This window comes from Phascolarctos cinereus, unplaced genomic scaffold (genome assembly GCF_003287225.1).
Source record: "Phascolarctos cinereus isolate Bilbo 61053 unplaced genomic scaffold, phaCin_HiC Scaffold_9;HRSCAF=440, whole genome shotgun sequence".
Taxonomy (NCBI): Eukaryota; Metazoa; Chordata; class Mammalia; order Diprotodontia; family Phascolarctidae; genus Phascolarctos; species Phascolarctos cinereus.
The window spans coordinates 149,602,794-149,616,687 of NW_027556402.1; the positions used below are offsets into that span (position 1 = coordinate 149,602,794).

The 13,894-nt window shown below is 36.0% G+C and overlaps 1 protein-coding gene across 3 annotated transcripts in view; it reads right to left on the reverse strand.

Annotated features, from left to right (window-relative positions):
* ATP10D (ATPase phospholipid transporting 10D (putative)) overlaps positions 1-13,894 on the reverse strand; it is a 113,246-nt gene that overhangs the window by 50,412 nt on the left and 48,940 nt on the right. For all 3 annotated transcript variants that reach the window (XM_020990572.2, XM_020990562.2, XM_020990582.2), the window contains 2 exons: positions 11,011-11,205; positions 780-984 (listed from right to left, as the gene is read on the reverse strand). In XM_020990572.2, coding sequence (XP_020846231.1) covers positions 780-984; positions 11,011-11,205 — 400 coding nt within the window. The remainder of the gene's footprint in view (positions 1-779; positions 985-11,010; positions 11,206-13,894) is intronic.

Consider the following 13,894-nt stretch of genomic DNA (forward strand, 5'->3'; position numbering starts at 1 on the left):
TTAGAGAATTTCATGGGAGAACTGAGAGATTAAGTGATTTATTTGCCCAGGGTCACATAGCCAGTAGGTGTCAGTGATTACTTAGGTTTCTAAAAGGGCTTACTATGGAATTCTTTTAGTTCAGCACTTGGGGTACACTCAGATACAATTCATTTTGCTCACAACTTTTCAGGAAACACATCCATTAGCATCACCAAATCATAGATTTAGAGTTGGAAAGGTATACAACCCTCTCACTTGCCAGCTGAAGAACCTGAATATTAGAAACATTAAGCAACTTGTTCAGGGTCTCAAGGTATTAAGCAAGAGATAATATTTGAGCCAAGGTCTCCTGTGCATGGGGCTCTGGACCTGGAGTTTGGAAGACCTAGATTCAAAACATACATCAGATACTCAATAGATGTGTCTCTCTGAGCCAGCAGCTTAATTTCTCAGTGCCTCAGTTTTCTCATAAGTAAAATGAAGGGAGGTGGGTTGGATTCCATGGCCTTTAATGTCCCTTCCAGCTCTGAACTTATGAGCCTATTTAATCTAGCTTTTTAATTTTTTTTGTCCTATGCCATGTTATCTACCCCACTGCGTGAACTGAGATTTGCCTGCATTGACATTCAACTCCAAAAAGCTCTTAAACATTCTGAACTTGTTTCTCCAGCTGGTAGGAAGCAATAATAACCTGCCATTCCATACCCTGCAAGAACTGATTAATTTATCCTGACACTGAAAGATGCCAGGTACAGTGAATTAACAAGAAGTTACCCATTAGGAATACATCACTTCACCTGCTCTGCATATCCTCGAACCACCTCCCTCTGTTTCAAATTGCTTTCTCCATCAAGACCAGAAGTCTCGATGTGACAGATTCCATCTGGATCAGTGGAAAACAGCAACACTATGTCTGCAGGAATGATCTCATTACAGGAAAGACGAATAAAGTCTCCAACGGTGACATCTTTCCAGCATCGTTCTATGTACTTCTTATCTTTTCTAAGGTTTAAACATATTTAAAAAGAAAACAAATCAAGCTCTAAAATTAACAAAGCATATGTTTTAATTAAAATTCCTATTTTCAAAATGTGATGAGAAAGTGTGTTAACCATAAAAAGGACAGGATTACTATGCTCTTCTTTATACATGTAGGTAACAACCACTGAAACGCTTTTCAATTTCTTTCCTCAAAGTGATTTTAAATTTAACAATATAACAAAGATAATCTGGGAAATGATTTAAAATAACAATTTTAGTTTTTATTTTAAATTACCAAGTAGCTTTTGTCACAGCATAAAAGTATATCTTAAAGGCATATGGTGAATGTAAAAGAGAAATTCAGAATAGAGAACTGAGCTGGACGTGAGATATATCAATCAGTCCTTTGTCATCCCTATACAGGTCAAAAATCCCTTAACACAATTTAGTTTAACAAAGAATTCTTATAGGTGAGTCCTAGGGTTTATCCTCTGTCAAAAATACATATTCACTTTCAATTAACGATTGATTGAATTCCTGCCATAGAAAAGAGATGAGATTGACTCTCAGAGTCCAAAGAACCTGGATTCAAGTACTGCCATAAGCACATACTGGCTGTGTGACCCTGGGCAAGTCACTTAACCTGCCAGGATATCCCCATTCCCCCCCCCCCACTCTCTAAGATTCTCTAAGATGCAGAACAAGTGTTGATTTGCTTTGGGAGAGGTAGTTTCCTCACTGGGTGCTACCAATGAAATCTCCAGTTTGGTCCAAAATAATGCAGAAAATCCAGCCAAAAACCACAGTGGGAACTGTGTTCAAGTAGCATTTTCCTCATGGTAGAAATAGTTCATGTGAACATGTCTTATTTAACTAATCAGCACTCCCTCACAAACAATATAACTTCTAAATGTGACTGCAGGCTTCTTCTAACCCTATTCTAAAATAAAAAATGCTTAAAAACACTTGGTTCCAATGAGGTTTATTTTAAATGCAAACCATTTCACGTTATTAAGATTATGGGATTAAATCCTCAAGTTTCATATCAAATTAACCTAGACACTAAGTGTATCCCTAGGCACGTTTAGTAAAATACCATATGCAGAATATGGACTCAATCAAAATGGTATATGAGCCAACTAACTATGCTCTCTTTCATTCATAAAAAACTCATATTGGTCTTCTAGAGATGCATAGATTAAGGCAGCAGCAGAATTTGCTTTAAATTTAAGAAAAAAACTCCAAATTTCAGAGCCAGATTTAATGATTTTGAGTAAGCTATATTAAAAAGTGCTTTCACATAGTCAAACATATTTTGGTATGTTTTTATCTATCATCCAGACACCTAAAGAATGGGAGGAAAATGAATGAATGAATGAAAAATGAAGGAAGTGGTATTTATTAAGTACTTACTATGTGTAAAGGACTTATGATGGAAACTGCTACTCCAAAGAAAGAACTGATGGAGTCTGAATGCAGATCAAAACATACTTTTTAAAATTTTTATTTTTTTTTGTTTTTCTGGTCTATGTTTTCCTTCACAACATGACTAATATGGAAATTATTTGCACGACTGCATATGTATAACTTACATCAAATTAGCTGCCTTCTCAATGAGGGGGGAGGGAAGGAAGGGATGGAGAGAATTTGAAACTCAAATTTTTATGAAATGAATGTTAAAAATTGTTTTTACACATAAATGGAAAAAAATAAAATAAAACATTAAAAAAAAAGATTTCTTGGGGGGAAAAAAAAAAGAAAAGGACCTTGAGATTATTTGGATCATTTCCCTGCCCTATCTTTAAGCAAGATGACACCAGAAATGAGATAAAGATTTATAGTGGAGCTTCCCATACTTCCTTGGTTCAAGTTGAGCTTAGTATCTCAGTAATTTTTTCATGGTGTCCCTAAGCCAAAATAAATACCTAACAGGTCCAAACAACAATAAATATTTATGTCCTAACAATTTAATAGCCATTTGAAAAGATGACACACATAAATTGAAAGAAAAAGTAATATTTTAATTTCATTCTTAAATAATAACAATTACTAATGAGATGAGCTACCATTTATACAGTGACTTAAGGTTTGTAAAACATTTAAAAAATATTATATCATTTTATCCTCACAACAACTATGGAAAATAAGTGCTGTTATTCAATCAGTCAAAAAACATTAATAAGTACCTACTATGTGCCAGGCTACTAAGAATACAAGTGAAAAAAAAAGAGTAAAAGTCCCTGTCCTCAAAGACCTTACCATTTAACAGGGGAAGACAACACAAAAGGAAGCTGAAGGGGTAGGGAGGAAATCATGAAGAGATGACTCACCCAGGCTCTCTCCTTAAATGGATTTTCTGGTTATCTCTGTTTTACAGATGAAGAAACCAAGGTACAGAAATTAAGTGACTTGTCTAGGGTCACATGGCTAGTAAGTATCTGCGGCCAGATTTCCAGACTCCAGGTCCAATACGATATACTATACCACCTATTTGCCTCAAAACATGTATTCTTATTGGGCACTAAACAACTTCTCAAACTTCGGAATAAGATTGGATAACACAACTCATTTCCTTCACATTGATTTTTGCTTAGCACTGCTGAAAACCTAGCTTCACAAACATGTTGTGAACCCATTTGGGGTTTTCTTGGGAAAGGTACTAGAGTGGTTTGCCATTTCCTTCTTCCTTCTTCAGCTCATTTTACAGATGATGAAACCAAAGCAAGTAAGTGACTTGCCCAGAGTCACACAGCTAGTGTCTGAGGCCAGATCCGAACTTAGCTAAGAGGAGTCTTCCTGACTCCAGGCAAGGCCCTCTATCCACTGTACCACCTAGCTGCCCCAACTGTTCATAAACATATGATATCACAAATAGAATTAGGATTCACAAATTAGGATTCACTGAGTTTCATGATTTAGGAGTGTATTTGCTGTGTTTCCCTAGAAAATTTAAAATAACGTAGGTACTGTTAGGAACCCTAGGCACACCGTTTAGGGAACCACAGATTTAGGCTATTTTTTAAAGGCTTACTAACAAGGTCGGGCAGGGAATTGATCTTTTTTAGTGGGATTAAACTTAAGTAGAAACAGAGTCTACCAAACTATTCATAAGAATTCCTGTGGGCAGCAAATTGATTTAGAAAAGCACCTACTGATATTATCTACGTCCTACTGTATTTTTAATTATTTTGTTAATTATTTCCCAATACATTTTAATCTGGCTTGGGCTGGCCACATGCTACCGCCAGGACCAAGGCTTTGGGTTTAAGCAGCAGTTCCTTTCTCACTCTAGGCTTCAACAACTCTAAAAGAATCCCACCGGCTAGTTCTCTCATTATGCAAAAACAATTCTAAATTTTACTATCTATCACAGGGTTGTGTACGTAACAGGGACTTACGTATTTTACCAATTAATGAGTGTTCTATCCTTAAAAAAACCTTCATTAGATACTACCATGTCAACCAGCTTTCATTCTATATCTGTCCTCCCTTTACCTAAATTCCTTAAAAAAGTCATCTACAATCTACACCTCCACTACCTCTCTTCCCACTCTGTTCTAAACCCTTTGCAATCTTCTTCAGCCTCATCATTCAGCTCTCCCTAGTTAACAATGATCTCTTAATTGCCATATTCCTTTTTGACCTCTTTGCAGCATTTGACCCTATTAACCATCTTCTCTTTCCGAATACTCTCTCCTTGTTGAACCTTTTTGACAACGATCTCTCCTGGTTTCCTTCTACCTGTGTGAACAACCTTTCTCAAATCTTTGGTTGTGTCTTCATGCACATGCATACTAACTGTGGGGGTCTCCTAAGGCTCTGCTCTTGGCCCCCTTCTCATTTCTCTTTATACTTTGTTATGTGGTGATCTTATTAGCTCCCATGGGATTTCAGTATCTTTCCAATGTAGATGATTTCTGGGTTTATTTATCCAGCTCCCTTCTCTCCCCTGCATCCAATGTCTATATCACCAACTACCTGTTGGATATTTTGAGTCACATTTTGTACGTCTCTCAAACTCAACACATTTAAAAGAGAACTCGCTATAGTTCTTCACCAATCCTCCTCTCTTCTGCATTTCCCTATTCCTGTTGAGGATACCTTCACCTTCTAATGACCCAAGTTCATAATCTCAATTTTCTCAACTACTTTCCTCTTACTTCACATATCTAATCAGCTGCCAAATGTTGTAATTTCTTTACCTTTACATCACTAATATAGGACCTATCTTTCCAATCTTACATTCTATTTCCCTCCATGTTCCCTCTACAATCCAGTCATACTGGCCTATTTTTGCTGTTCCTCCAACATAGTACTATCTTCCATCTCCACACCTCTGCACTGGCTAGTCCTTTTGCCTGAAATGCTCTTTCTCCCATTTCTAACTCTTAGCATCCTTGGGTTCTTATAAGACTCAATTCAAGTTCAACTTTCCTGTTCCCTACCCCCAGCTGCTGGTAGCATCCCTTCTAAGGTTACCTTCTAACTAGTCTGCATTTATCTTGTTATGTCTTGACTGATCGTGCTGTTTACCACATCAGAATATCAGGGAAGGACTTTTTTGTTGTTTGTCGCTTTTTTCTTTGTATCCCCAGTGCTCAGCATGGTGTTCATGATAACCGGCACTTAATAAATGCTTACTGATTGCCTAATTTATTGGCTAAAGCCCAGACTTCAGCTAATGACTTTGGTTAACCAGTTAGCCATAATAAGCTGGAGACAGAAAAGCAAATAAAAGTTTAAAATATTAGCACTACAAAATTAGCATCATCTGAGACCATCAGCTTTTGGTATTGAAGACTGTGGGTAATACTTGCGAGAGGAGATGCTTAACAACTGTTTGAAAATTGTAATTTTAAATTTGATCTGCACTATTAACATTTTCTCCATCACTTTCTTAAGTCTAAACAATCAAAAAACAACAAAAGTGATGATTTCCAAGGGGTAAATGCTCAAGCTGAAAATTTAACAACTGGTTTTCTCCAGCTTGTACAAGCAGGCTACATCATACCCCTGATTCTGGCACCTACAAGATAAACTGTTAACTATTTGGAAAACATGATTTCCTAAAATGGCTCATTCCCCAAGGGTTCCTGACAGCTAAAATATTATTATATCACTTTCTGAACTGAAGTTCCCCCTAGGTAAAGGCCTGGTATTAAACAATAAAGATATTTATATTGGCTTTGGAACATAGATTCAAATAACTTTGAAAATGAAAGTTGTAGGGGTAGCTAGGTGGGGCAATGGATAGAGCACTGGCCCTGGAGTTAGGAGGACCCGAGTTCAAAGCTGACCTGACAATTGATACTTACTAGCTGTGTGACCCTGGGCAAGTCATTTAACCCTGCTTACCTCACCAAAAAAAAAAAGGAAAGAAAGAAAATGATTGTTGTGCATAATTGTGTATGTATCATTGGTATGCATAATCTACTCAAGATGACAAACTTTTTCTTCATGAAAAAAACTGGAGGTTAGCTTGGTGGTTCATCTTTAAAGGTAGCTATAATTTGGGCTTTGGACATGATAAATATACATTATAGTCTATTGTTCTAAAAGTGTAATCATCAAATTGATTTTTTAAAAATGTTGTCAGTAATTGTACCTATTAATTTTCATAGTACATTTTGTAATATGTGTTTAAGCACACTCAAAATACCCAATAAAGCTTCTTTACTGTGCACATATGACTGACATCACATAAAGTAAATCCAAAGAAAAAACTCTTGGCCTCTATAAACTTATGTTATAATCCTCCCTGGCTTAATAATAAACACATTATATACAATTGCTATACCTTGTATAGAACCATCAAAAAGTTATTGCTCTACTCATTCTAATGTCTCTATATTTATTTATCTAGCCATATATAATATACATAATGTCTTTAAGGGAACAGTGGGGAAAATAATGGTGATACTTATTGCTAAAATCACATTTAGAATAAAACATAATTCAAAGGAGCAATTACTAGAACAAAGACTGGCATAATAATGGAATTGCTCAAGTATTTCCTTAAGAGAGATAAAGATGAATGTTTTGCTCTTATTGTATTTCTGCCATGTTGTGTAAAGATTCCATAATTTCAACTCTCTGACATATAAAAAATTATAGTCTTATTATTTTGATCTTGGAACTCTTTTTCTCTTTCTTTTTTAAAAATATCAAATTGTGAAAGAATGTATCAGACACAACAGTTACGGCTTTAGTTTTCTATTATCATTTGGAAATAAGGGATTTATGGCATCTTGAATCCACTTCCTTTTCTCTCAGTCAGTCCCCAGTCCTTCACAGCCTGGCTTCTGATGTCACTCAACTGAAACTGTTCTCTTCAAAATTAGCAGCCATTTCTTAAAAGTCAAATGTGATGGTCTTTTCTCAGTCCTCATCCTTCTTGACTTTTCTGATTACTTGACACTGTCAACCACACCCTGTCCTCCTTAATACTGTCTCCCTCTTTGGGTTTTCATAACACTGTCATCTCCTGATTCTTCTCCTACCTGTTTAACTGCTTTCTCAATTTCCTTTGGTGGTTCATCACATATATTGTGTCCTGAACTCTGTCTTCTCCTTCTATATTCTCAGTGACAGAAGCTCAGGTGTGTCAGGACTTGGTGGCAGGAGTTCAGGGTAAGGATCAGTTCACATAGGTTTAATTATCACCTCTATACCTATGACTCACAGATCTATATACTCAACTCTTGTCTCTTTCCTGAGTACTAAGTCTTACACTACCACCTACCTGGACATTTCAAACTGGATGGCTGTTTAGTATCTCATCCTCAGCACGTCCAAAATGGACGGTATTCTCTTTCTCCACAAACACTGCTCTCTGCTGAACCGTCTTTCTTACTAGGATACCGCCATCCTGCCAGTTTCCCAGATTCATAATCTCAGTAACATCATCAGTTTCTTACTCCCCAACTGCACAAGCCCAGTCAGTTGCCAAATCTTTAGGCTTCTACCTCTACAGTATCTCTTGCAAGCATCCACTGTCTCTAATCAAACTGCTATCACCTTAGTTCACATCATCGTCTCTCTCCTCCAGGACTACTGTAATATCCTACTTATTGCTTCCCACGCCTCGTCTTGCCCTACTTGTATCCATTGTGCACATAACTGCAAAGGTTACTCTTTTCCTTAACTACAGAGGGCAACGGCCCTCCTTTATGTTGGCAATGTACCCTCTCTCCACCTCCATCTCATAGATGCCCTCTGTGCTTCAGGATGCAACTCAAATACCACCTATTACATGAAGCCTTTCCTGATTCCTTCCCATCTAGTAATGCCCTCCCTTCCCTAAGTTTACTTAACTACCTTGGATTAATTTTGTTTACTCTCTTTGTATTTATTTTGTATAATACAGATACAGTATGTATAAATACATACTCACATACATGTATTTTCTCTATCCCCACCCCCCAATGGTATAAATTGTTTCTTTTTTTTTCTTTTTATCTTTGTATTCCCAGCAGAGTGCCTGGCACTAAATAAATGACTGATTCGTTGACTGATTCACACCACCTTTAAATTTCATTTCACAGACCACCAAAAGCTTATCATCAGTCCAGCTCTCCACCAGGGCCTAGTCTCTTCCTTTTTTTTTTTTTGACATTGAAATTTATAAAATTTATATAGCAATTTACTCTTTACAAAGTACTTTAGATATTATCTCACTTGGTGCTCATAACAGCCCTATGACATAGGTACAATAGGAATTATTATTCCCATTTTCCAGATAAGGGAATTGGGGTTCAGGGAAGTTAAATGACTTGCCCATTGTCACTACTAGTAAGTGTTGGAGGCCAGATTTCATCTTCTTGTCTCCAAGTCCTATACACTATGGATTCTACCACCATTGCTTCTTAAATAGGGAAGATTACAGTGATACATCCATACATCCTCTTACCCAAAGGTTTTTTCTAATTACTACAGAACATATTTCCATCCCAATAGGATGTCACAGAGAGCCACCCTCAAAGATTAATCATCATCATAATAAAGCTAACATTCACAGCATGCTTTAAGGTTCGCAGAACACTTTTACACTTGTGTGTGACCCTGGGAAATCCAGTTGACATCCTAGCGCCCTGGGCAACTCTTTAAAATTACAAATTGCGAAACAAGTGCCTATCTGCGTGGGTAGAGGGTAGTCTCTTCCTTCTTAACCTTGGATTAAATCTCTTCTTGTGACAAAACAGTGACAAGAGAATCAAGCCAATATATTTGGGTTGAGACTCACTATATTCAGTATCCAAGATGTTTGATGAGACACACACACAAAAAAATCAATAAATCAATTTAAGTGTCTAGCAGCCATGGACTGAGCAAAGGTCTGGGGACGCAAACACTAAAGTGAGATGGTCCTCCAGCTCCAAGGATTTCATATTCTACATGGAATAGTGGCCAGGCAAAGAAGCTTGGGTCTAGCCAGTTAAAGGGTTTGTGAATGTAGCCATGAGTAGCAAATTATTATATTCTTGCTAGCAGTAACAGTAATAGTGAGTTGATTATTGTTCCACAGCAAGATTAAAGAAGTGAGGGATATCTTGTCAACTGCCGTGACGCTGTCCACGTACTATAACTGCCCACTTTCCATTGTCTAGGGAAGCTATTTCTAAAAATTCCTAAAAGAGCTTAGGTACTAATTTCAGTCTGACTAGAGATAGGATTACTGCTATTCATACTAATCAAATGAGACAATAATAATAGCATTTATATATTATTTGGTTTGCAAAAGCACTTTACAAATATCTCTTTTTATCTTCACAATCACTCTGGGAAATAGGTACAATTAATATCCCTATTTTATAGATAAGGAAACTGAGGCAGACAAAGGTTAACTGACTTGTCTAGGGTCACACAGCTTGTAAGTGTCTGAGGTCATATCTGGACTCAAGTTTTCCCAACTCTCTTCGAGCTACCTTCTATTTATTTCGTATACATTCACATTGTATATATTGTTTCACCCATAAAATGTATGCTCCTTGAGGGATTATTTCATTTTTGTCTTTGTATCCTTAGCACTTAATATAGTCCCTAAAATGGAACTTATTATTTTTCTCCTTTTACCTTCTCTATTTGTTAATATTACCACCAGTTTTCAAGTCACCAACACTCAAAAAAAATCAATCACCAAGTTCTACTTTTTGTACCCATTCCTACTGATACCACTTTAGATCCTCTGACTTCATTACCTTTCTGCCAACCTATATACCACTACCAAATTTATCTCCCTAAAAAAAAAAAATGTTTCCATCATTCCACTTCTCTTCTTAAAAACCTGCAAGACAAGAGTCCTCACCCTAAAACTCTAGACCTTCTAAAATTTGATCCTGAGCTATGATTACAATTCTACTTCTGCTCCACCCACCGTTTCCAGCACATGCTATTTATTGTCCAACTTCCACGAAATCTAAAGAGTTTTCTGCCATGAATCTGATCTGAAAGCAATCACAAAACGTTATTTTTTTAAAAAAGTTTTTAAACAATTGCACAGTATATTCTAATGCTGTTTTGGGAGCTTACTGTATCCACATATCTTCCACTCCTCTTTCAGGGACATAATTAGAAAAAAAGTTCAAATTTTGATATTGAATTCAAGGCTATAACTTTTTAATTTTTTTTGAAAGGCAGATTGCTACTCAAAATATATGAAAAGTAACAACGAAGAACTCAAAGAGGAGCACATTGCAGTTTTGACTCTTAAGCAAAAGATGCAAAGACTTTTAAAGTATAAAGGGAAAAAAAAAAGAAAAAATTTCCTCATGTTAGTCAAATGTAACTTCCCTACTTTTCCTCTCCATTCTCCAAGTAAAGAACCTAGACTTAAGAACTGTTAGCTTCTTGAGAGCTGGGATCATTCTTAAGCATCTCTGCATTCTCCACAGCACACAGAGGAGGGACATCAATGTTGGCTGAAAAACTTAAAGCAAACCAAGGTAGTGCCTAGAAAGGTATTTTAGTATTTTAGGCAAGAAAAGACTTTTCATGCAATGTAAGGGTGCTACAGAAATATTTTAAAAACCCAACGTGCGTCTTACTTACCTACTATATACCTTTGTTATTAAGTTGTTGATCTGTTTGTCTATTTTATATTTTCGGTAATCTTCCAAGCCGTCTTTAATTGCTATGATTGTGAGAACGACCACGAGAGGCAGCATAGTAATTTCTTTTTGGAAGGCTTCTACCAGAGGGACCCAGTTGAGGACGACTAAAAGGAGGAAATACAAGTTGGCAGCTCTGGAAAAAACACACACAAACATAGAAAGGGATACTGTTAACAAGATGCACTAAATGCAATTTCAAGGTTTTATTTTTTAATCAGATCTATAGAGCATTTTTCTACGAGTCTTTTATACTTGGTCTGGAATTTAGTACTACAAGAGTGATACACAGGGGGAAAATGATACTGTGAAAAATATAACTGAAGGTTTAACATTCACCTTGAAATCTAGATAAACTTTCTCTCCTATAAACGTTAACTCTAAATTTAGTATTGGAATATGATTTTAAGATTTGATCATTTAATAGGACCAGCAAAAATAACAAAATGAAATGTTAAGAGGATGCATTTGAAGCAGCAAAACTTCTGTTTCATTTTTTTGGCCAGTGATTTTATCACTGTAGAAAACCCTCTGTGAGAAAACCCTCCCTTTGCCAATGCAAATTGGCACCTACTCTCTAACTTACAGTCTGAGAGTTGCCATATCTTAGAGAGTTGGCCAAAATTTACCCAGGATTAAAAGCTACAGATCTTAGCTTATATACACACTCATTTTTATATAAATTTGGCAAAGTGTGGTCTATGAGGTGCTCCTCTTCTTTCTAAATTAAATTCTGGCTTTGACTAGTTAGATACATAAGTTCTTTATGGTAATTCTTGTGGGCACAGTCAACCTACTTATATAGAAAAAAAAACAAAGAAGAGAGCCTCTAACTTCAGTCAAATGACTTAATAAAGACAACTGTAACTTGAGGGCTTTAGGGCCTTATGAGTGATGAAGGGGCGAACATTTGTTAAAAAGCTAAGGAGGAACACAGAAAGAAAAAATGCACACAAGTTCTAGAAGATGGTTAAGAGGTGGGAAGCTTATCATCTAGTTGGTTACAAGGTGGTTTCAATGCATTTTTTGTTCTGCAGACCCCATTTGACAACAATAAAGTGTGTTGTGAACCCCTGATCAAATTAATATACTACTCATAATATTCTTCTAGATTTATTCATAAACTTACCACAATGAAAACTTTTGAACCAATAGTTAATAATTAAAATTTACTAGAAAGAAAGATTTCACTTGGACTTATCTTGTTCTGTGAATCTCCCTCCCTCTCTCTCTTCTTCCTCCAATCTCTTCATCTCTCACTACTGTCTGTGAAACATTCTCAAGTCTCTATAATTATAATTATAAAACACAAAAGGCTATTCTACATATAATTATGAAAATAAATATAAAAAATTAAAACCAACTATAAAATAATTACAAATATCTTATGTGAGACATCATGGAAGAATTCAAAGAATCCAGCACAAAACCTCATATACTTGTTATTATTTGCAAATAGTAACATAAAACTGGACAATTATTTATTGCTTAAGGTACCATGAAAGACTTTTTATCATGAAACCACAAGGGGTTTGTGAACCACTAAAGGACAGCCACTGTATTAGGTTATAGAGGGTTATAATCCATGCCGATGAATAAACAACATATCACTGAAGTATCCCTCTTCTCTGTTCTGGTCACAGGGGGCTACTAGATTTTTTTCTAATCTTGTCTTATACTCTCCCACCTCCAGACATTCACACAGATCATCTTCAACCCCTGAACACATTTCTTAATCTTTGCTCTGCCAATCCCTCCCCAACCAAACCATGACCACATCTATCTAAAAGTGATCTCTTCTTCACGAAAATTTTCCCCAGAACATTTTGTTTTCTATCTCCATTTCCCTATTGCATTCTATCTTGTATCACATTTGGGAGGCAGCATGGTACAACAGATAGCAGTGGATTTAGACTCAGGAAGACTTTGATTCAAACTCCACCTACAACTAGATCACTTGACAAGAGTACTAAAACCTCTCTGAACCTCGCAAGTTTCTCCAAATGTAAAATGGGAAGGATAATATCTGTAGCAACTAACGAATAAGGCTGTTTGAGACCCAAGGGAAATAATGGGTGTAAAAGATAATGCAAGATTTAAAGCACTATATCAATGTCAGTTATTATTATTATTATGTGTTATATTAGACTATAAGCTCCTTAAGCAGGAATTATCATTTCCATCTTTATATCTCTAAATTCCTAAGACAGAGTAGGTACTTAATAAATATTTGTTGAATTAAATTCCAGGGAAAAATCAATCCCACCTTGCTTATGATCTTGTGGTAATAGCTTATATTGATTACATCCCTTACTCTAGAGAGAAAAGGTATTAAGCCAGGGCTTAAGGAATCCAGTTACCTCTTCTTAACCTAACAGTTCTTTTAAAAATCAAACAACAGAAAATTTAGAAGCTAAGACTATTTTTTTTTGGGGGGGGGAAATTAGGAGCAAATAAAGCCAAATAAAAATAAAGCTCTATATTGTTAAATAACTCTGTACTATACCTATTAATTTCTAACAATATTAAGAGTGTTGAAAAAAGGCTTAATCAGAAAAAAGTTTTTCTCTTCCTTGCAAAAGATTCATATTATAAAGTTTTCCAATTAATTCTAAACTCTAGAAATAGGACAAATTGAGTTAGGAGTGATTCCAGAATAGCTACAACTTCCAAGCTATTTCCCTGTCAGATTCTATACTAAAAATATTACCCTATAGGATTGTAATTTTCCTCTCCCCTTCAGAAGCATAGCAGTACCAGCATATACATTATTATTGTTGTTGTTGTTATTATTATTAATCACAACCAAGAAACAAAATAGCTGT